Raw genomic sequence first — 24,791 nt, forward strand, 5'->3', positions numbered from 1 at the left:
ATCGCAATGCTTTCCTGCTTTCCTCTCATGCTCATGCCAATATGTCATGCCTTAGTAGAGCTTCTAAAGTGTGTCAAACTGTATGCTCTTATCTACTTGTTAAAGTTATGTAGATAAAAAAATTCTTAGAAAATAGTGTCCTCAAATTACAGTTGTTGTTTTAGCAAGGTCGGTTTCTCTTACTATATGGTCAAAAAATGATGAAAAAAAGTTGTGTTAATTGTGATGTGTATTTTTTGGTGTGCCCACAATACAGTGTGAATCAATTTTCTACTCTGCAGGAGGTAAAACATTGCATGGTATGGAATCCTCGTTGTCTTCCTAATGCTTTGTAAAGGTAGACTTCCTAATGCTTTATTATCTTTTTTAAATAACAGATTGTTGAAAAGCCCGTAAGCTATTACCACAGAGAGTGTTTTCATGTGCTATGTGACTCCAAGTATTATTAATGTGTAGTTGTCTCTTTTTTTAGATAAGCAGTGAACAATAGACAATTGAGACCGTGTGTCATTTATAATCAGTTTTTGGATGCCATATGGGTGGTTGAGGTGGTATCCAAAATATTTTTTAACTACTCCATGGAAATTAAACAAAATCGATGATTTCACTTCTTCATTTTACTACGGAATAAATTTATCTTTCCAAAACAGTGATTTTGTTCGGTATAAAGAGAGAAATCAGTGCTAACTGATATGCTAATTTTTTTGGCTTATCTAAAAAGAGTCAGAGTATTTAACTCAAAATAAGATAGATCTTAAACAACATAGAACCATGTGATCCTCTAATATATAAAAAGAGATGTGTGCCAGTTGTATCATTTGTACTATTGCAGGTATCTTAGGACCACTCAGTGGTGTTCCTCGATCCATGCTTATGATTTTTTTGGTTAAAAATATGAATTTTTGTGCTTGTAGCAATGCACGGGCCAATACATATATTACAGTAACTCTATTTCGTAGATTGGAGGAGAAGAAAAGTGAAGGGGAGCAATCTGATCAAAAACAAAAGTGAAAAGTTGTAGATTGAAGGAGAACAATAATTGGTTGATCATTTTCTAACATAGATCATCATACAATGCTTCAGTCCCTTGATAGAAAAGGCATATAGGTAACTTTGTTTTATCTTACAATTGATGCAAAAGTTAAAGCTCAATTGCCAGTGACATGTGAATGTTGTGACGCTAAGCATGACCCGTACACTGGATTATATGCTTTTAAAACATAACTGTTATATTTGTGTATGCTCACTACCCCAACGCTCCAAATTATAATAACCAAATGTGCAAAGAGCCATCCAACTTTATCTGTACTATATGTTGCATGCAGAATAAGACAATTAATATGATATTGATGTGTGTTATCATCAAACTAGCCATTTGTAGTTTGTTTTCCCTTAAATTAAATATACATGAGTTTTAGGTTTTCATAATAAATGGGTTTTCCATATAAATAATGATAAATAATTTATTTGAATTTTTGGTTAAGTTGCTAGAGAGCCTGTTCAATATTTTTAACGAATTTTCTTTGTTGAGAGAGTTCGATGCATAGATAACAATTTATTTGAATATGACATTTTTTATCCTAGAACTACAAGACCATTTTGAAAGGTTGAATAGGATCTAGAAGATTTGAAGCTATATTGTTACATCAAAGTTTTGAACGGACGATTGAAACCAATTTAATCAAATTGCATACTAGGGAACTTTTGTTGTTGCTACATCAGTGTACCAGATTGTTATTAATATACAATTAAAAGTAAAAGGCTAGATCTGAGCCTATGAGTAAAGTACTTTGACAATTTAAAGAAAGACAACCATCTGTCTTAGTAGTAGTAGGGATTTATTTCCAATGATGTGTATATATGTGAACTGGCATGACATATTTTTACAACTTTTGCTCATTCAACATTGTCGTGTCTTCTTCGCAGGCTCTCAGATTATTCTTTGCTGTGTCTTCTTGGAAAATTGTAGGTATATCACCTTGAGTTGGTAATTTAAGTTAATGTTATCTGAGAGCTTGCAGGTTTGGTGTTAGAGATGATTTCTCTGTTGACATCACAACATGGTGTTTCTTTTCTGGATAGTTTCGATGCAAAGTTCTATGCTTAATAATGAAACATAATATTCTTGTTATTACTAAAATGTAAGGCTTGCAAGTTGAAAATTTTAGTACGTGACTATGTGGATATGACTCTTCGTGCATACGACTAATAATTTTAGTATGCAACTCTGCACGAATACTAATTAACCCATTTAACCAGCAAACATGGATGAATTTCAGCATGTTTAGTCAAACAAAAATAATTACTTTCACTATGAAGAATGATTTGCAGGTTTTGATTCCACATGAGGACCTGGTCTGGAACAGGCAGGACGAGGAAATCATGGGGACCACCTCTCAGTTTGGTTTCTTCCCACCCACCTGAGATTGATCCCCCTCTCCCCCCTTCTTGGATTGCTCGCGAATGTGCTCAGGTCTTTTGTCCATTGGTTTTGTGTCTCTGAAACTGAATGTTGCAGATTGACCGTGTGAGTTGAAGTGGACTGTGTTAGTGTTGTGGTGACAGGATAAATTAGTATCAGCAGGGATGATTCACCCTGGTTTTATCCATATCATTTTATTAATCAAGTGGAGTCAATGATATATGATTTTGAACTTGTGTTGCTCTGTGCAGGTTCAAATATGTGATTATGAACTTATCTTCTTTGAGCCTGCAATGCCGAATTTTTTTTTCTAATTTTTTCATGGTAGAAAACATTGTGCATTCCTTTTGCTTTTGGATTATTATATGTTTCTGAAATTGAGATCTTGAAACAGTCATATCTTTGGATTATTGGTGTTGCATAAACACTTTTAATATGAGTTGATCCTATTATAATTAAAGTGGTACAAAAGATAGTCTGAATTCCTACTCAACCATGTCCCCTATGCCTGCCAGGAGTTGATCTTGTGCCCGTGCAGCGCCGTCTGAATAATGTATTGTTTTAGGTAAATGCATGAGTCTCTTGTCCCCAAGATGTCTTCCAGTGAGGTCTTGTTAATTCATTTGGTTTATGAAAGCTTTGATATTAGCATTGTGGTCTAAATAGTGCCTTGTTTGATCAAGTTTGGTAGTAAACTCAATCTGTTTTTTCATTCATGAATTTCTAATTCCCTACATCATCTGCTCTTTTTCAGATTAGTATGCTCTTGTATGCTAACTTTGATTTTATTTGTTACTTGTAATATTTGCATGGTTAGAAATCTCGGTTCATTAACCTTGTACCTATCAAAAGATTTTACAAATGAAATAGTATCCCAGTTACTGAACTGCAAGTTTAGTAACCTTGAGCGGTACTTGAACTATTTGCAAGCTTAATTAATTGAAATAGTGGCCTGTTAGAAAGGAGTATTACTTGTGATAAATTGAATGGTCAAACACTAAAACCACCATGTTGTCTAACTAAAAAAAGACCGATATGTGCAAGAGTCTGAATATGCAGCGCATCAGGTTAAGATTTTCTTGCAAGTTGCACTAGCTGACTGAAGAGTGTTATTGGTTTTCCTTTGGTTGGACATAAGGGTGCTATGAAACAATTGATTGCAGCATGTCTGATTACATTTGAATTGGTTGTAGGACAACGATGGAATCAACAGGTCTGCAACGATGGCCTCCTCGAGCTGCCATCCTACCCTCCTTACCAGCTCTGCCTTGGACGCGCTCAAGATGTTGGCAACCTTGAGGAGATTGACCAGCAAACCGCATAGGAGATGACGTCCCTCTTCACCGGCAGCATTCACAAGCTCACGATCTTCTCGATAAGGTGGCAGTGCTTAGTGATCTGCTTCACGTTTCCATTTCCGGTTAATTAGTGCTGACACAGATACTTCAAAAAATGGAGAGTCTGGTTTAAAGACTTTGCAGTAGACAATATCTATTTTGAGTGTCTTAATAGTTTTTGATAGTTTTTGTTATGAACCTTACTAACTTTATACAAAGGTTCCGATTGTATTTATGTCATCCAAGTTTTCTGTTGCAATAAGTTTTCGTCGTACTCCCTCTGGTTTGCAAATATTTGATGTTTAAAAATATTAGACAAGGTTTGAAATATCATTGGAGCCACAAGTTCGTGCTGCAATATTAGAGAGGGGAGATGGGTTAGTAGGCATGTAACTTGCCATGTGCCCCTTGTGTACGTAACTCGCCATGTGTCCCTCGTGTCGCAATGTGCTTGTTGTGGCTGCTTGCTGGTCTCGCCTTACCGAGAACAAGTCAAACTCTTGTGTATATGTTGTTTCGTTGCAACGGGCATAGACCTAGGTTTCTTCATCTTACCAGTGTTTTTACATAGCTAATTGTACGTAGCGCTACCTATATCCATAGCAAGATCTAATATCAGGATCTTGGCGGTGTTAATTGTCGAGAAGAACATGAACAAGGGGAAGAAACTGTTAAATGATAATATTTCCAATGAATATCATTTATAAAGAGGTTCTAGCTCTATAGACAAGATAATATTGCCTGTTAATACTTTTTCCATGATAATCGAAAGTACCTTTAATAAACAGTATTGTTATTTATTGTGTGATCTGTGTGTTTTTAGTAAAAAAAATCTTGTTGTCTCCTTGCAACACATGGACACGCTAGAGTAAAAAAGCTGTATGCGTCCATCACGTATTGGCTTCCGCCGGCATCGTTTAGCTCCGAACAAATTGATAGTGATTCACCTTTTGCTTGTTCTCTCTCCTCCACGTCATTCCGAGCCTGCATCCGAACCTATTCAACCAGCGACCTCGATGACCATCGGGGACGCCCTTAATAATAACTCAACGTGCGTGGATAGGCTTCAATTCTGTTTCCATGTCGTACAATATAACAAGGCTTCCATACATGTTACTTCTGAGCATTAGCTATCGAGTACGATGGATTCATCATAATTATTTCATCATACGTCTTGCATTCAAAAGTAAACGCTCTATAGGGTGACCACTGCATTTGCATGCTGGAATGCCAGACTTTCGAATCCAGAGTTCATACTCAGGCATCCGATTAAGCCAAGTAACCCGTTAGCCTAATAACCGTAGGATCCGGCAAACGCGTGATATGGACTGTCCGATCGGGGACGTAGCGGGTCTCTCTCCCGTTAAGCCATCAACCCGGACAGTCGCGAATCCTCGCGAACCCGCTCGCGAGCCCTCTCCGCGGCGCATTTCTATCCTCCAATCCTCCGGCTGCCCTCTGCCGCCCTGGCACCTCCCTCCTCCTCACGGCGCGGGCGGGGTGCAGGCTTGGCGTTCCCGGCGCGGGTGGATCCCCAGCGGCCCCGGCGACCACGGCGTAGGCGGTTTGTGGCGCGGCGGCTGCGGCCACCCCGAAGCGGGCGGCGGGCGTTGGCACGGCGGCCACCCCGGAGCGGGCGTGGGGCTCGAGCGCTGCAGCCCCTCTCGAGACGCCTCTCCCCCTGCAGCAGCGCCCCCTCTCCTCACAGCATGCGCCAACCAGCCATGCCGCGTCCGCTCAGCCTCGTCCTCGGCGCGAGCAACCTCCGCTGCAAGGGTTGGCTGCGACGACGAGCATGCTCCAACCAGCCGCGTCTCTCACCGGCTTCTTCACTTGGTACGCCTCGTAGCCCGCGCTTGCCTTCGCCACGGCCCTCCTCCGGGACCTCCTCCGCGCCGACGCTCTGTAGCTCCCCGCGCCCCTGTGTGACCTGCCACCGCGCATAGCGGATGGGCCAGCGCTCCAGCAGCCGGAGTAGCTGACGCCATCCACGACGCCCAGCAGCTTTTTGACGAAATGACTCCAAGGCAAGCCGCTCACCAAACCAGCACCAGGCCCAGACGTCCTCGACCCGAGAGGCCTAGAACGAGGTGGCAACTTTATCCTTGGCCATGTCTTTCTTGTGTCCTCAATTTGAAATTTTCTATGTAGATTTTTTTCCCAATCTAATTTCAACGTAGGCCTGGGAGCCGGCATGAACACAGAAGCAGCTTCTCAAACTCAACCAAATCAAAGATGCAAAGAAGATCGCCTTGAAGCACTAGCAGCGTCGACAGAAGCACAGTACCAAACACCATACCCATCTTCCCTGCGCCTTGTGTGTTTTAACTGAAGGAGATGCTGGTGAAGGAGCAAAAATGTTATTCAGGTTGAGTCCCAAATATTTTTCCCACCAAACAGATCAGTAACATTATTCAAATGTTTAATCTGCTGATAGCTTACTAATTCCACTTAACAGACTATGTTGAACTATTATTATTAATATAACAACCCTTTGAAGCTTTACAAGTTTCTCCGTTTAACTGAGTGTTAGATCAAAGAAAATGGCACTAGAAAACCTATTGAAGTACAAATAGTATTAGGGATGCCATACTATTAATTTTCTCATGTGCTGCTGAAATTCGAGTTTGCAGATCTTATCCAACCAAACGAGATTCATAACCTCACACAACAGGTGAAATTACTGTTCTCTTGTTAGTATGTGCTGAAATAAAATAATGCAACTGTGATATGTGGTTTAGTTGACACTAGACTCAGTCAGTAGTTTATGAGGATGACCGATTTATGTTTGGAAGACCGGAACAATGTTTTTTTCCTTAAAATCATCATATTTCAAGTCTCTGTGTGAAAGCTCTAAACTGACTACAAGTTCTGCATAGTTCCTGGAGAAACTACTATGTCATTAGTTTTTTATAAAATTACATCTTATCTCATTTGTAGTAATTAGCGGATTTGTAACCATGTCCAGTGGTACCCATAGAGGTTCTATGCGCATCTTTCTTTCTCGAACTTTTTTTATAGCAAGCTTGTGAGAAGGGCTATGCCTACATTACATATCATTGCAGAAATCTCTATCAACCTACGATGCTCCATATCTTCTGCTGGCACAAAATTTAATATTACCTTCATAAAATATTTTACACATTAAGTAATTTCAGTTACATATTATATACTACTTTGCAGTGAATGGGAAATCTGCAGTAGAGAAATGGTGACACATCTTCAAAGAATTCCTAGGTAGGATAAAGGGATTATTCAAAAAGTGGACATGTCTTATCTTGAAGTATTTGAAGATAGTAAAGAAAATATCGGGTGTAAAAGCTTTTTTTCACTAATAGTTCCTTCCTATGCTCCTTAGGTCTTTTAACAATCTCCCCTCACCGTTGAATAGTAAAATCTAACCACATTTGTTTATTGAAAATACATTGAGCAAGAAAATTGAACAGGGCCCATTTACATAACTGCACTTATCCCCTACATATGTTCTTGCTAGCTATCAATTACTATACTTTGATGGCTTCAGTTCTAGAGGTCAAGCAACTTTACAAAATTCATGTGCTAGAAAGGGGAAAATATTATCTGAACCACCCCCTCTTCTCTGTTAATGAACAAAACATTATATTGCCTCAAAGAGCAAATTCGAGAGACCTGAAATTCAGTTGCCTCTAGTAGACGTGAACTATGCTATTGAATTAGTCTCGCACAACGCCAATGGCTAGACTTCCTGATATATTGATTGTCTTGCTATCCACTGCACAAACACCAAATTCTACACGAGCTGGCCAAGCCTCTCTTTGCCCCACACGATCATGTCTTGCCCGTCCATTGGAAGCTGGGCGCTTGCAAAATGTGGAGCTGCGAGGGAGGAGGACTCAATCATGTAGCACAGGAACTGAAGCACGTATTGTACGTATTGTATGCATACCAGGTGTTCAATGAAATGGCTAAAGGCATCAACTCTTATTTCTTTTACTCACCGGCAATTTTGCAGGGCTGAAAAATTTCTGATATGGTATCTGATGATCATGTCTTCTATGTTGCTTACGATGTAGATGGTAATTAATTCAATCCAGCATCATATACTGCTTTTGTGATTCTAAAAATGTAAGGCTATCATTTTTTAAATTACATCCATGTACTATAGCCGGTCTAAATTTTTTACAAGATCCAACCTTATGTACCAGGCTACTAGCTCACCTGCAAACATTATTATATTTAGCATAATTATATTATGTAAGCACTGATCTTACAACAAAATGTGGTTATTTGTGTTCTATGTGCACCGCAGATGATTAATTCACAGGCACATCTCAAGAAGATCTAAACAGATTAAGAAAGTATATTATCGATCACATTTACCTATGACGCTAAGAACAAGGTCAGCTACATACCTGTTCTGGACTCTAAAATGTAAATCATCATTAGTAATCCACCCATTTATAAATATGAGTGTTCTATCAAGTTTTATTCTATTAGAAGAAATTTATTTCCTTTTGTAGGGCTCACCTATTCCAAAAGTTAGATATGCTAAATTAAATGTTTCTTCATTGTATCTTGTCGACACAAAATTTCGTCCCGTGCCGAGGACACACGCAGCAAGCCAGAAGGGTCCGCTCGATGGAGCAGATCTGCCTAGTTTTAGTGCAGGGGTGGTCGATCCTGCGCAATCCTCCCGAGGCGTGCCAGTCAATTTGACCCTGCAATTGACAAGGAAAGAAAGTTCATCAGTAATTAAGGGTGAAACTTGCCGGTGTTGCCAGACAGTTCCGAATGTACGGCTGTGAGAGCCGATATGAAAGGAAATCGGCTAAATAGTCGATTCTAGTATATTCATGAGAATAAGCCAGTTAGAACTCATGGGGTCGTGTGAAGAGAATTGATTATCATTCAGGATAAACATCATTTAAATGAATATTAATCAATGGCAATAAGATATTAACGATGATCGATCCATACTGAGCCAATGATTACGAGTAACCGAACTCTTTCTTATATAAAGAAATAATTCAACATCACTTAATCGTTTAATAAAGATAAATCTAATGAACATGTTAGATCTCATCTATTACCATGACCAGTGGGGCATGAGGCAGAATCATGCAGGCCGTAGAAACAACAATAGACTCGACGACTCTAACTCATTACTAATATCAGTAGGGCATGAGGCAGAATCATACAGGCCGTAATATAATAACAAGATCATGGGGCTAACACATCTTTCAACTTATCCCTACTTCAACGATCTCGTGATATGAACTGTTCGTGAAAGCATTCGATATCGGCTAAACAGCCGATTCAGGCATAGCGCACAGTTAAGGTTGTGTCTTCTCAGTAACGGGTCTATCAACTAACGATCCCCACTCCATGGTGCCAACAGTGGGGTGAGAGGCAGAATCCCATAGGCCGTGATGACGGGCCATGAAACGGTTCTCGCTAACCGATAGATCTACTCAAGATCGAACATGCCTTAACCGCACGCTATGCACGATTAAGATTGACGCAAAACAGCCGATAAAAACATAACTCATCGCTTAAGATGCAGATTAGATCAGTTCTAGATTAGCAAACGATGAGTTAAACACGATATAAGGCCGATCTAGATCAATCTCAATCGGGTAGAGTGATATTGCTGTAATTAGATAAACAATAAAAGCAATAAGCAATATCGGTAACTTAATGAATCTACCAAAGACTGCCATACTAAGGTAGAGCCGATAACTTGACCTTGATCTAATTCAAACAGCGGGGTGTGAGGCAGAATCACACAGGCCATACTTGAATTAGGCAAGAGTCGATAACTAGCTTATACCAGAGCCGCAGTGGGGGTCGATCGGATCGATGCAGCCATACGAACAGAGGTATAAATCATGACGGTACTTACAACAAGCAGTGGATGTCGACCGGATCGATGCAGCCGTACTTACCGAAGAACTCGCCGAGATCTACTCTACTCCTACTCCTAAGGGGTGTCCAGAGCCGAAAAAAGTAATTGACTTATATTTGATTGATTGGTTGTTCCTTACAATAGCCGGGGTTTGGTATTTATACCCGGAGCCTAAAAATGAACCTTACTCGAGTACGACTCAATACAATCTTTGGTACAATGAAAACATTCCTAATTTAAGATAACTTGGACTCTAATCTTTCCCTTTTTTAGAGTCCGATATGTAATTTTCCGGTGCCAACCGTAGTTCATCATTGCTGTCTGCTGTCGTCACCCTAATATTTCCGATTCCAGAGTTGTATTTGAATCGGCTGACATCGATCTTTCTTGACTGGCACAACCTTGAAAGCCTACGAGTTCCCGCGTTCTTTCTCTCAAATTTTGGTGTAAACATATCTCTACATCACTCCCATTCTCATACATCATCATGTATTCTTTGTTTCCATGTAGGCTCTTGAAATGAAACTCTGCCTGTAGATATTTGGGAGTGCAAGGATGTTACATTTCATAGAGAAATGCCATGCAATTTTTCCCTTGGACATAGTGTTCTTTTAGCATAACTATTGTAGAGTTGGCATACAGCTGTGGAGTTGCACGATTTAGTGAGAGCAATGCATATGAATCCATACTAAGAAATCTGAATTGAATCACTAATTTGATGATCAGGTCTTCTCAGTAATGTTATAATGCAAGATGTTGTTGTATTCTTCTCCAGTAACAACAACTTAGTTCAACTTCAAAATCATCATCATCGTATATCTAATCTGGTAGCTCAAGTGCTAAACCTTTTTTTTTTTTTGCAAAAAAAAAAAAAAAAAAATGCTACGCTGGTTAACTCCAAGGAGGGCGTGGCAAAGCCGCGCTGAGTTTTCTAGCGATCTATATGATTCCTGCCGACGCATTGAAACCTTCGTTGTAGGTAGGAATCGAGATGTCGGTTGGGTACGTATCAAGAATGAAGAGAAGACTGAATTTAGACTGGCATCTGCACACAACCGTGCAGAAATGTGAGGTGCAGAAGCCTCTTCCATTTCCTCCACGTTTGGAGCTCAAATGAAGCACAACTGAGCTTGTGGCCGCAAGCAAGCAACCTCAATCCTGCTTGCCATTGCTATATTAAGCTTGTTCATCCATCATTCCCATTAGGCACAATGCCATTTTTAGGATACAAATCAGGAATCTCCGAGCATGTAGCTGGCCATCATCAGTTCTCCTTGGTTTAGTTTGTTCTTCAATGGATCCTCCAAATCCAATGCGCTTAGCGGCACTTGTCTCCCTCCGTGCTGCCGTCTTCTTCCTCGCCTTGCTTCTGGTGAACCCCGCCGTCGCCCACAATGACCACGGCGTGCACAAGAACTACCTCATCATCGTGCGCACGCCGTACGAGTACGATCGGAGCATGTTCAAGGACGTGTCGGACTGGCACGCGTCCCTGCTCGCGTCCGTGTGCGACATGGCCGAGGAGGAGCTCGACAAGGATCCGGCCGCCATGGCGCGCCTCATCTACTCCTACCGGCACGTCGTGAATGGCTTCTCAGCCCGCCTCACCGTCGAGGAGATCCGCGAGATGGCCGGCAAGGACTGGTTCGTCAAGGCCATTCCGGAGAAGACGTACAGGTTGATGACCACCCACACGCCGCAGATGCTCGGGCTCAACAGCAAAGGCTCCCACGGCGGCCTGTGGAACAAGAGCAACATGGGCGAAGGGATCATCGTCGGCGTCCTCGACGACGGCATCAGCCCCGGGCATCCGTCGTTCGACGGGACGGGCGTCCCGCCGCCGCCGGCCAAGTGGAAGGGCCGGTGCGACTTCAACAGCTCCGTGTGCAACAACAAGCTTATCGGCGCGCGGTCGTTCTACGAGTCGGCCAAGTGGAAGTTTCAAGGGGTCGACGACCCGGTGCTGCCCGTTAGCAAGGGCTCGCACGGGACGCACACGTCGAGCACGGCGGCCGGCGCGTTCGTGCCCGGCGCGAACGTCATGGGCAATGGGATCGGAACGGCCGCCGGCATGGCCCCCCGCGCGCACATCGCGCTCTACCAGGTGTGCTTCGAGGACAAGGGATGCGACCGCGACGACATACTGGCAGCGCTCGACGACGCCGTCGACGAGGGCGTCGACGTGCTCTCGCTCTCGCTCGGCGACGACGAGGCCGGTGACTTCGCCTACGACCCCATCGCGCTCGGGGGCTACACCGCCATCATGAAAGGCATCTTCGTCAGCGCCGCGGGTGGGAACATGGGCCCGGACCCGGCGACGGTCGCCAACGAGGCGCCGTGGCTGCTCACCGTGGCAGCAGCGACAACTGACCGGAGGTTCGTCGCCTCCGTAAGGCTTGGCAATGGAGTCGAGCTCGACGGCGAGTCGTTGTTCCAGCCAGCGGGTTTCCTGAGCGTGCCGCGCCCGCTGGTAAGAGACCTCAGCGACGGCACATGTTCCGACGAGAAGGTCCTTACGCCGGAGCACGTCGGAGGAAAGATAGTCGTCTGCGACGCCGGTGGCAACTTCACCTCCCTCGAGATGGGCGCCGCCCTACGCGAAGGCGGCGCAGCCGGTATGGTTGTCATCACCATCGAGGAATTCGGCTCGGTGATCCAACCCAAGGCGCATGCCCTCCCGGCGTCGCAGGTGACTTACTCGATAGGGCAGAAGATCAGGGCATACATGAATTCCACAGACATCCCGACGGGCGAGCTGATCTTCAAAGGAACCGTGATCGGCAACCGCGACTCGCCGGTGGTGGCGGCGTTCTCGTCGCGGGGGCCAAGCAAGCAAAACCAGGGGATCCTCAAGCCCGACATCACCGGCCCTGGAGTGAACATCATCGCCGGAGTCCCCAAGCCGGCGGGGCTCATGACGCCACCCAATCCACTGGCGGCCAAGTTCGACGTCCTGTCCGGCACGTCCATGGCCACGCCGCACCTCAGCGGGATCGCCGCGGTGCTCAAGAAAGCACACCCGACATGGACGCCGGCGGCGATCAAATCGGCCATTATAACGACGGCCGACCCGAAGGACCGCCGCGGGAAGCCGATAGCGGCCCATGACGGGTACCCTGCCAACCTGCTCACGCTGGGCGCCGGGTTCGTCGACCCCATGAAGGCCCTGAATCCGGGGCTCGTGTACAACCTGACGGTGTTCGACTACATCCCCTACCTGTGCGGGCTCAGGTACACGGACCAAGAGATCAACTCGATCATCCACCCGCTGCCGCCGGTGTCGTGCGCGCAGATGGCCGTCGTGGAGCAGAAGGACCTCAACTACCCGTCCATCACGGCGTTCCTGGACCAGGAGCCCTACGTCGTTAATGTCACCCGCGTCGTGACCAACGTTGGGCGCGCCATCTCCGTGTACGTCGCCAAGGTGGAGGTGCCGAGCACGGTGTCGGTGACGGTGACTCCGGAGATGCTCCTGTTCAAGAAGGTGAACGAGGCGCAGAGGTTCACGGTCACCATCAGGTCTATGGACACAAGTATCCAGGAGGGGATCGCCGAGGGGCAGCTCGCGTGGGTCTCGCCCAAAAACGTGGTGCGCACCCCGATCCTCGTGTCGTTCAAGAAGTTCGTCAAGGATAACTCCACCGCAGCTCATCTTAGACATTGATTATTATAGCTCCTGAAGACCAGCAGACTAGAAACCAGAGGTTGATTACATTGATGTAATATCATCTTCAGCTATACCGTCTCTTGGCTGTGCGTTGAACTGTTGACCCTCGGTCACACAGCAAAGGGCTAGTACGACCGGATCGTACAAGGATTGCACGGACCACTCCGGGCCTTGTTTTAATGCAGTTACATGAGGTGAATCGAAACATCCAAACAAGATCCGAAGATAGGATCGAATTCGCAGTAGAGCTAGAAACCCAACCTAGCAGACTTTTACAGGTCAGTCGTGGCGAAAACCAAAAAATGTCTCTCGAAGAAACTCGTCGAGACGGCGCACATATGGGTTGTTCTATAGCCGGCAAAATTATCTAGAACGCCCAGCTAATATAACAACTAATTATTAACTAGGCTTTAACTATTCTACCAATTCTGTTCCTCCTATGATCATTCTGTAATTTGCATCATGGGGTCCTTTGCCTTGTCCCTTTGCTCTAAATTTACTTGTGGGCGGTGGGTGGGGCCAACTTCTATGGACGAGACAAGAAGACACATTTGTGGTGGATAATTTAGAAATGTTGATGTATTTTAATAACTTGATAAAATTTAAAGAACTTTCACTTATGATTTAAAATGACCTACATTTTGGAATATAGTAAGCAAAAGACGAAAAGGGACCTAAACAGAAAAAAAAAAGAAATCGAGAATGGAGAACATCACATCGGTGTAATATTTAAATGTAAGAATGTCAAAGAAGGTTATAATACTTAACATGAAGATTCTGTGGAATCTCCTAGACCTAGAGGCGAAATGGAGGAGGCATGGAGAGCACAACGCAAAATAAAGTCACCAGGTACCTTATCCTGAATTTGGCTTATGATGATGTTTTTGCTAATTTAACTGTTTATTTGCCAAAAAATAGTTCAAGCGAACAGGTATGCCCGCGCACGTTGACCAGGCATGACCTGCGCTTCTTTTACAATCGTACTACCAGACTACCAGGGCAGAAACGCGCTTGGTCCCTGACACAAAAGACTCGTCAAAGTCTCCGTATGCCCGCGCACGTTGACCAGGCATGACCTGTGCTTCTTTTACAATCGTACTACCAGACTACCAGGGCAAAAACGCGCTTGGTCCCTGACACAAAAGACTGGTCAAAGTCTCCGCGCTCTGATTTTAGTTGCCTCGGCATATAGTAGTAGTACAATTTTAAATTGAGCTACAGTTCTCTTTAATTTCATTGCAGTTGCAGGCAGGAGGCCCCGAGGACGATACTGGTGCAGAAGACGTGGGGCACACCATAGATGGCCCAGCTGAATTCATTAACACCAAATGGGCCAAAATCGCAGTTGACTTTAATTGTTGGACTGGTCAAAGTCTCTCCGACAAGTAACGCGCAACGCAGCATATTCTGAAATCAGTCTCATATATATATTGTTCCCATCCTACTACTCTATGTTACATTTATATCATATATGTTTTCTTACTACTCCATCCGTCCAAATTCTAAGCCGTTTTAACTTTTTGATACATCTATTTTGCTAATTTGAACGGAGGGAGTATTAAGGATGATTCTTCTGTAACTTAATAATTGCGTTCTTTTTCTATAGGTCCTGTTCGGCTTGCTGAAACTTGGTTGAATTGGCTGAAAAACACTGTTCTGGCTGAATTGTTGTGAGAGAAGAATACTGTTCCGGCTAAAAAAACAAGCTAAATAGTATGGATTATAAGGTAAGCCGAACGAGGCCATAAAGTTGATCATGCGTATGCATGCCTTCCACCACTTGGCAGCTTCTTCAACAAGCGATCTTCAACATCAGATGCCCTGTTCGTTTGGTTGATAAGTCATGACTGAAAGTACTGTTTGCTGATTTATTATGATAAAAAAATATTGTTCGTTGACTGAAAAAATACGGCTTATAAGCCGAGCGACCAGAATGTCTCGCCGCAATTGGAGGACAACGATGGCCCGCTTTCTTAGACGTAACGTCGCTTCTTCAGTTCTTCTGAAAACTCTTCTATACTACCGAGTTTTGTGCTTGGCAAAGCTTGATACACGCCCTGAGCTGCTACAGCCTACAGCTTGCGAATTGCTATGCGCCAATGGCCCGTTGTTTCGTTGGCCCCTGAAGTTCCTGAACGGCTTTTGGTACCAGATGCATGCGCAGATGTGCTCATGCAGTCATGCGTCACTACTCACGCGTTTGGGATACAATTATTTGGAACTTGTGTATAACCCAACTCTGCTCGAGCTCAGCCTCCGGAGACCCCAAATGATTATTTTTTTACCTGGATGACCTAGGTGAAAATCCTGGGTACATTATAAATATATAGTGTCATTTTTTAGTTGGAGAACCTAAGTAAGATTCATAAAAAGTTCAAAAGATCTATGGTGCATTTTGCTCTTTTTATAAGATAGTCCATGTACTTGTCAAACCATAGACTCGCTCTATTTTTCAGCACTACTTCAGTAGTACTTTTCAGCGAAGCAACGGTGTTTTCCTCCCACAACAATTAAGCATCAGTAACGGCCAAATTTTAGCGAAACGAACAGGTCCACTATATATAAAAACTATATTTCTAATGAGTAGTTTTTATAAAATATTTTTTATCATATCTTCTCTCTACATCATCTACCGATAATGCTCCAATTAAGGCGTCGCGGACGGACGGACGTCTCACTCTCCTCACTCCCGCACCCAAAAATTTTTATCCCTCGCTTCCTCCTTCCTTCGGCGTTCATGACATGCCCTACCCCGACGTGTAGCCATGGCTGCCTCCCTGGCCGCCGCCGCCGCCGACCCTCACCCACCCCGGCGCGTGCCCTCCTCCACCCCGGCGTCCTCCTCCCTCCACCCCGGCGGCTCCTCCCCCCACCCCGGCGAGATCCATGGAGCACGAGCGAGATCCATGGAGGTAGCGCGGCGGTGTTGCAGGGAGTGGGTGGCTCTCCTCCACCCTAGTGTGGCGCCCTCTCTCACGCCAACGACCGACCTCCCTCCACCCCGGCGGCCATGACGCTCCTCGCCCCCTATCCCACACCATCGCCGCTGAGCCAAGCCCCACACTGGTGGCGCCAGTGGCGCTGGTGTTTGCGCGCAGCCGCTCGCCGCCATCTCCAACCCCGATGACCGGAATCGACCGGCCCAGCCTTCTCCTCCCCTATGTTGCATATGTATGTTTCAAGTGTTTCAGACGTTTTAGATGTATGTTGCAATTGTTTAATAGGGATGTTGCAAAAGTAGATCGGGGGATGTTGCAATTGTTTCAGAGGCATATTGCAAGCGTATGCTCCGTGTGTTTCAGATGTTTCAGAAGTATGTTTCATCTGTGTTTTCCGATCGCATGTTGCAAGTGTGTTTATTTGGATGTTGCGTATGGTTGCAATGGTTTTTCAAGTGTTTTTAGGTGTTTTTTTTCACATGTTTCAGAAACATGTTTTAAGTATTTCAACTGTCTTCAGACATATGTTGCAACTGTTGTATTTGGATGTTTCAAAAGTTAGTGTTGCATCTCTCATCCCCACCTTCTGTTGCATCGTCTCGATGTGTCCTCCTCCCGGCGCCGATAGGGCATCCATACGACGCCGTGGCCGGGTCCTTCCGAATCGGAGGCGCCGCGCCCCTTCCCCTCTTGTCGCTCGGGCGACGTGGGCCCCACGTGGAACGCGCGAAACGGAGTGCAGCGCGTGGGCTTCCAAACGCGGGCGTCCGTCCGGACGTCCGGACGCTAGCACTACCGATCATCTACTCATCACATCTCTTCATATCTTGATTCTTGTGTAGATATAGTTTCTTCTTTAAGAAATTATTTCCTCACCTTTCTTTTTTAATTTTAATGTTATATTATCATTTCACTTATCTAATAAATATAAAAACTATCTTAGTCTGTGGATTAAGAGTGCCATGACATGCTCCCACTATAGGCCAGCTCATTTTAAGCAGCTTTGGAACCGCTAGATAGTGTTGCATGGCACAAAGAGTTGGAGCCCTGAAAAATAAAACCTAAATAAGACGTTGTCTGAATCTATTAGCTGCTAATAGCCAATACTTCATAGTTAATATTAGATGTTATTAGCTAGTTCGGTTCAACTAGTGAAATAGTTATTGGTCGTGTATTCAGCTAGCAATTAGCTAACATGTTTGGACCTAAGGAACTAATTATTAGCAACTAACTATAGTTCTAAACATGGCCTAATAAAATAAAAACCAACTGTTATATGGCTTGTCTTCTGTTGATGTGACTTTATTTACAAGATAAGCTTATATTAAACTTACTCTAGATGATAGATAGTTATTATTATTATCCCTCGACGAGGAATAAATTGGAAGTCATCCAGGGCCTCAGTCGCTATTTGACCATTTTTCATTACTTTGTCCACTTTACTGTGCACCACTATTAGTATATTTATCCCTCGACGAGGAATAAATTGGAAGTCATCCAGGGCCTCAGTCGCTATTTTACCATTTTTCATTACTCTGTCCACTTTATTGTGCACCACTATTAGTACTATTTTTCCTTAGTGATTTTTTCCTGTTTATCAATGTCAATAGCTGTTTATTACCATTGGCTTTGTTGTTCCTGTTCACATATTGGCTCCGTTCGCTGGCTGAATCTTGACTGAAACTGGCTAAAAAACACTGTTCTGGCTGAATTGTTGTGAGAGAAAAACACTGTTCCGACTGAAAAAAACAAACCAAAAAAACCGAATAGGGTAAGCCGAATGAGGCCATACTTTTGTTCGTGTTTTTTTTCATTGTTTATTAGCCCGTGCAACGGACCGCACGTTATGTGCTAATACTACAAATCCAGAAACGAGACAACACTCAGCTATCAACCTTTTTTTTTTAGTGGACAGAGCCAAAGGAGGTCGTGGGTATATATACTCCTTCCGTCCTTAAATAAATCAATTCCTAGAATTCGTGCCAAATTTGATTAATTTTATAGAAAATAGTAATTACATCTATAAAATAAAATAAACATCTTATGAAAATATATTCTATGATAAATCTAATGATACTAATTTGATACTATAAATCTTAATGTTTTTCTCTAGAATTTCGGTCAAAATTTAAAATTTTTTATTTAAGACAACTTTAAAAATATATTTATTCAGAAACAGACGGAGTATTTTGAAAGAGAGGCAGGAGGAACTATACCAACTAATAATCCGCGTAGAGTTGACCAACAAATACAAAGTCACGCCATGGCAACGATAAAGGTATCTAATGCTGCTCATCCGCTCCAAACCATCTCGTGAGAAGCGCAAACAGCGGGCGGAAGGATGGAGGGCGCCGGCAGTGCGGCGCACAGACGGTGGGGCACGTCGTCGTCGTCGCAGTACAGCTTCAGGACGTCCGTGAGCAGCGCCGCGGAGATCACCGGCGGCGATGAGAATGAGATGGAGGCAAGCCGAGCGGCACCGCCCGTGGAGAACAGAGTTTTCGTGGCCGTCCCGGAGGACGTCAAGCACGGGAAGAGCACCCTGCTGTGGGCGCTGGAGAACCTGGCCAAGGACGGCTCCGGCTCCGGGGTCGTCATCGCTCACGTCCACTGCCCCGCGCAGATGATCCCCATGAGTAAGACTTCCTTAATACCCGCACCGTTTGGACGATTTTCAGATGAGTTTGTATCCATGAATCTGAATGCTGCTACCATCTGCATCTCCTTCGGTTTGCTGTTCCCGGAACAAGGGATATGTCGCCCTGTTCGCTCGGCTTATTAGACATATTTTTTCAGTTAACGAATATTATTTTTTTCTCACAATAAATCAGCCGACAATACTTTCAGTCATGGCTTATCAGCTAAATGAACAGGGCAATGGTTCGCTGACTCTAGATAGCAGTCAGGGTCAGGCAATCATAAGGCTTCATATATACTCTGTACACACAGCACAGCTGAAAGGGATTTTTCACGTTTTATCATGCAAAACGAAGCCTCGTCCTCTTAACATACCTTCACTTGCTTACCTGCTCATTCTTGGTTAGCTGAGGTGCTAAACTTGTTTTCACCGTTCCAAAAAGGCGCTTCCATCTTCTGAATTCGTGTCGCACGGTTCCGTCCTCTGAAAACCATGATTGCTTGCAGAAAAAACTCGCCGAACTAGTATTATGCATTGATGGTGATGCCTTTGGTGGTACACCCCTCGTTGGAGGTAGTATTGTCGTGAGCCCCCTTACCCAGGAGTCTGGTTGAAAAACCTTGTTTTTTCATTCGGCGTTGATGGCATCTGCAGATGTCATTTTTCTTCTTGGAGGAATAGCTGTGAAAACCTACTCATCCTCCTAGTTTACATCGTTTGTTCTCTGTGGTGTGTAAGTGACGTGTGACAGCCAATGTTTCTGAGAATTATTGCTATTGTATATCCCCCCCCCCCCCCCCCCCCCCCCCCCTATGAATGTGAATTTTCCACAAAAAAATTTAAAATCCAAATAAATTTTGAAAATTCAACACTGTTGGCCCCTCCTAACATTTAAAAAATTAACTTCCTGGCTCCGCCCCTGATTTTGCCGTGGTAGTTTTGTTGTTGCCTGTTGTTTTTGCTTGCTTTTTTATTTATTATAATTATAAAATATTTCTTCTCTATTAATATATGCCGGACATACTCTTGTTATTGGCTCTTTGAAACAAGTATTATGCCTTGAAAGAAACTGGCATAAACGCTCTCAATCTATGAGTCTGCCAGCAGTTTTAAGACCATAATTTCTTTACTAGATGCAGTAAAAAAAAATCTTCGATGATGATATATATACTGCTCATGAGTTTAGACTTCATAGAATTGTCATTATTCTGTTATTTCAGTGGGAGGAAAAGTTCATTACACTATGGTGAATGCAAAACAGGTCAATGATCATAGGAAGAAGGTGCGAGCAGAGGCAGAAGAGAAACTAAATGAATACGTCAAGATATGCATAAGGCAGAAGGTGCTCCTCCTCACCTCTCTCATGCCATGAATAAAACTAATGAACCACATAATCCATTCAATATTGAATTGGAGAATATAGTGAACACATATATGTATCTTAAATGACAAATTTCTGCCAAATTACCTTCCATAGGTCAGCTGCGAGAAAATCATAATCGACAAAGAGGATGTTGCTAAAGGGCTTGAGGAGCTAATTGCTCTTCACGGCATCACCAGGCTTGTCATGGGTGCAGCTGCAGACAAACATCACTCAAAGTATGGATTACACACCTAACGATTTGTGTCTTTCTCACGTTTTTATTTGTTGTAGTTTATGGCTACAAAAAAACATCATCAAACAAAGCATATAATTCCATATTAGCACACAAAGTTCCATATTGTGGAGCTAAATCTCACTGAATTAAAAGTAAAAAGGGAAACAGAAGGGGAAAAAATGGTTATTCTACCTAATATAAGTGTTCCCCTATCGTAGGAAAATGAAATCACTGAAGTCCAAGACGGCACTCAGACTGACAGAGGCAGCAGCATCATCGTGTAAGATATGGTTTACTTGTAAAGGGCATCTTATATGCACCAGGTATGATTAAGCCAAGAAGGCTATTACGTTCCTAAGATAAATATTATTTTTCTAGGACATTAGTATCAGTGAAGTGGTCAACAATTGTGGCTATGGTTTGAGTTCCACTAGAGTTAGATGCGGTAACATCTCATTTATTCGAGTCTTAACGTCGACTATTACAACCAACTTGATATTTTGCAAAAGAGTTAATGTCAGTAAAGTTCATTGCAAAGATACCAAAGAAAGAGATTAAACCATACCTCTAAACGCTGCAGGGAGGCAAATACAACTGTTCCTGCAATACCACCATCACCTGCGTTCACGGTTGCATCAGAGTCATCAGTAACCAGCGTTGGTAGCCGTCTGAGATCAATGACAATCCATCATTCAGAGAGTGATGCATCAAGCTCAAACGGAAGTCCAAGGCACGATCTGATACGATCGAGAACAGAAGTGGGGCTGTATCCATCTCTAGAATCTATCAATACACCGTCTCGGCTATATGAATCCTGTGGCAGGCCTACAAGAACATCAAGAAGTTCTATTGATTCTTGGGATGAATTTGGGAGGAGATCGCAGAACTCATGGCACGATCTATCAAGAAATGATGATGCAGTCACTATCTCTGGATTAGCAATGCCGCATGGAATGCAAGAACCTGATGATGAGAACTTTTCATCCCCTTCTCATGAGCTGGTATGTATCATGAAGAGACATAACTTCAAGGTAAACAAAACTATCATAAATGAAGTATAACAGGGGACTGAAGTAAGTTTGGTGCCACACAGGAAAATCCAGGCGTTGATGCTAATGCTAACATATACAGAAGACTCACAGAGGCTCTCAGTGAAGCTGAACGGTATAAGAAAGAAGCACATGAAGAATCAGCCAAACGCCTAAGAGCTGAACTAGATATGGCTTCAGCTCTTGGAAATGTAAGTGTTCTCCATTATCCATGATTGAGATTGCAAATACTGAACCAAACAAAGTCACATACTACTGCTTTTACAGTTATACGAGTTATATCAGCAAGAGATAAGGCAGCGCAAAACAATCGAGGAAACACTGGCGAGCCAAGAACAGGAGATTGAAGAAATAAAAAGACAGTATGATGTGACATCCAACGAATTGCATGATGTCAAAGAGCAGAAACTCGTCCTTGAGCAACAAATAACAGAGATGGCATCTGCTATCAAAGATTACGAAGAGAAGATGGCAGCAAACGAATACCTCACCCAAATGCTGCAAACAGATAATGAGAAGCTGCAACAAGAGCGCGACGCAGCTGTAACTGAAGCTGAAGGTTTGCGCCAGAAGAATGACAATAAGATTTCAGCACCGTTGCCAGCTGAAATACTGAACACCGAGTTCTCCTACTTTGAGCTAGAACAAGCCACTGAAGGTTTTGATGAGAGGCTTAAGATTGGCGAGGGTGGTTTCGGAAGCGTCTACAAAGGCTTCCTCCGCAACACAACTGTAGCTGTAAAGCTGCTGAATCCACAGAGTATGCAAGGACAGTCAGAATTCAACCAAGAGGTGAAACAATTCATCAGATCGTTCTCTTTTTCTCTTCATTCAATCAAATAGGCAATTATCATACCTGAACGGCTGAACCTGACCCTTAAATGTCGTGTCACCATTGTAGGTTGCTGTTCTCGGTAGAGTGCGGCATCCAAACCTTGTCACACTGATTGGCGCGTGCCGGGAGGCATTCGGCCTGGTGTACGAGTTCCTCCCCAACGGAAGCCTCGAGGACCGGCTCGCGTGCACCAACAACACGCTGCCACTGACATGGCAGGTGCGCACCAAGATCATCTGCGAGATGTGCTCGGCCCTTATCTTCCTCCACTCGAACAAGCCGCACCCGGTGGTCCACGGCGACCTGAAGCCGGGCAACATCCTCCTGGACGCCAACTTCGTAAGCAAGCTAGGGGACTTCGGCATCTGCCGCCTCCTGAGCCAGTCCAACACCACCACCACCAGGGCCATCACCACAAAGCTGCACAGGACGACCACCCCGAAGGGGACCTTCGCGTACATGGACCCGGAGTTCCTGTCCACCGGCGAGCTCACCCCGCGGTCCGACGTGTACTCGTTCGGCATCATCATCCTGCGGCTCCTGACGGGGCGGCCGCCCAAGAGCATCGCGGAGGTGGTGGAGGACGCGGTGGAGCGGGGGGAGCTGCACACCGTCCTCGACCCGACCGCGGGGGACTGGCCGTTCGTGCAGGCCAACCAGCTGGCGCACATCGGCCTGCGGTGCGCGGAGATGAGCCGGCGGCGGCGGCCTGACCTCGTGGGGGAGGTGTGGAAGGTGGTGGAGCCCCTCATGAAGGCCGCCTCGCTCGACGCTGGGCGGCTGTCGTTCGCGCCGTCGTCGCTGGATGACGCGCACGCGCCATCCTACTTCGTCTGCCCAATCTTCCAGGAGGTGATGAGCGATCCCCACATCGCCGCCGACGGGTTCACGTACGAGGCCGAGGCGATCACGGGGTGGTTCGACAGCGGGCGCGACACGTCGCCGATGACGAATCTGAAGCTCGAGCACTGTGAGCTGACGCCCAACAGGGCGCTCCGCTCGGCGATTCTCGAGTGGCAGCAGCAGTTGCAGCAGCAGCGGAGATAACCATTTACCGAAGCGTGCTGATGCTAACAACCTAATTTCAACTGCACATAATGTTTGTAACTTTGTATTCCATAGGTCAAAATTTGTTTAAATTTGAAAGAAAAATAAAGGGGAAAATTCTTAGTCTTCTGGAAGATTAGACATAGGAATCCCAATGTTACCTCTCCTACCTTAGTATTGACATGTAGCTCTCCAGCATGCTCGAAATTTTTTTTCCATTTACCTCTCTTTGATTGTTGTTAGTTCAATCGGAAACAGGCGTGGCAGGACATGAGCAATGTATACGGACCAAGCAGTCTATATAGGGCTGGTTTAGATTGCAAATTTTTGCAATCTGGACACTGTAGCATGTTTCGTTTGTATTTGACAAATTTTATCCGATCATAGACTAATTAGGCCCAAAAGATTCGTCTCGTGATTTACAACCAAATTATACAATTAGTTATTTTTTTACCTACATTTAATGCTCTATGCATGCGTCCAAAAATTGATGTGATGGAGAGAGAGTGAAAAAACTTAGAATTTGGAGGTGATCTAAACAAGACCCTAAAGACTACTGGTGTTGGATCCATCTATGGCCTTGTTTAGATCACCTCCAAATTCCAAGTTTTTTCACTCTCTCTTCATCACATCAATTTTTAGCCGTTTGCATGGAGCATTAAATGTAGGTAAAAAAAATAATTAATTGTATAGTTTAGTTAAAAATCACAAGATGAATCTTTTGAGCTTAGTTAGTCCACGATTAGACAATATTTACCAAATAAAACGAAAGTGCTATTATTCATTGGGTTAAAATTTTTTACAATCGCCTAGCTATTGTTTTAGCTTCGCAATGTTACATCATAAAGTAGTCTGTGTAGCGGGTCCCACAAGAAATAAAAAAAACACCAATCCGTCCATCCTCTTGGATCTGATAGTGGGAGTAGACAGACCAGTGGTGGGACCGGTGGGAGCAGAAATCACATCAATGGCTGGAAAGCGTGAGAGAGAGCACAGAGAAAATATATCTATGGCTATGGATAGCTATTTAGACTACCTCCACAATATTTTAGCTACTTGATAGAGAGTATTTTTATTCTTTTTTTTGAACATAAGAGTATTTTTATTAAAATTAAATACTTTTCTACGATATTGTGGTTGCTCTAAGGGTTCGACAACAACATGATGCCAGATGTTTTGCACTAGATCGACTGACCGATCACAGGATTCACCAAGCACACATATGGGCTGACTTCTTGGTCGCTAACGATCACAATATTGTAGCCTGCCCATCTGTTTGGAATCTACAAAATTTCTCTGGCATGGTGAAAGGTTCTTATTTGGTTTTAATAATTAAGTGACAACCTTAGGTGAATTAATGGGGCCGTTTGGATGG

General features: G+C 44.1%; 2 protein-coding genes across 2 annotated transcripts; both read left to right on the top strand.

The window, feature by feature from the left end:
- The first annotated feature begins 10,926 nt into the window (after nucleotides 1-10,926).
- Nucleotides 10,927-13,458, top strand: LOC136474531 (subtilisin-like protease). Its single transcript, XM_066472103.1, has one exon. The coding sequence runs from the start codon at nucleotides 10,938-10,940 to the stop codon at nucleotides 13,305-13,307; it is 2,370 nt and encodes a 789-aa protein (XP_066328200.1). The 5' UTR covers nucleotides 10,927-10,937; the 3' UTR covers nucleotides 13,308-13,458.
- A 5,098-nt stretch (nucleotides 13,459-18,556) lies between these two features.
- On the top strand, nucleotides 18,557-23,621 carry LOC136477893 (U-box domain-containing protein 33-like). Its single transcript, XM_066476150.1, has 8 exons — nucleotides 18,557-18,885; nucleotides 20,108-20,229; nucleotides 20,365-20,486; nucleotides 20,704-20,808; nucleotides 21,066-21,486; nucleotides 21,579-21,725; nucleotides 21,802-22,326; nucleotides 22,436-23,621. Exons 1-8 carry the CDS (start codon nucleotides 18,591-18,593, stop codon nucleotides 23,414-23,416), a joined length of 2,718 nt encoding a protein of 905 aa, XP_066332247.1. The 5' UTR covers nucleotides 18,557-18,590; the 3' UTR covers nucleotides 23,417-23,621.
- Nucleotides 23,622-24,791: the final 1,170 nt, after the last annotated feature.

Source organism: Miscanthus floridulus, chromosome 8 (genome assembly GCF_019320115.1).
Source record: "Miscanthus floridulus cultivar M001 chromosome 8, ASM1932011v1, whole genome shotgun sequence".
Classification (NCBI taxonomy): domain Eukaryota; kingdom Viridiplantae; phylum Streptophyta; class Magnoliopsida; order Poales; family Poaceae; genus Miscanthus; species Miscanthus floridulus.

Coding starts and splice junctions, on each gene's coding strand:
- LOC136474531 (XM_066472103.1), top strand. CDS start 10,938: ATGGATCCTCCAAATCCAATGCGCTTAGCGGCACTTGTCTCCCTCCGT.
- LOC136477893 (XM_066476150.1), top strand. CDS start 18,591: ATGGAGGGCGCCGGCAGTGCGGCGCACAGACGGTGGGGCACGTCGTCG. Junction 20,809..21,065: donor GGGCATCTTATATGCACCAG/GTATGATTAAGC, acceptor TAAACGCTGCAG/GGAGGCAAATACAACTGTTC. Junction 21,726..21,801: donor TGGCTTCAGCTCTTGGAAAT/GTAAGTGTTCTC, acceptor CTGCTTTTACAG/TTATACGAGTTATATCAGCA.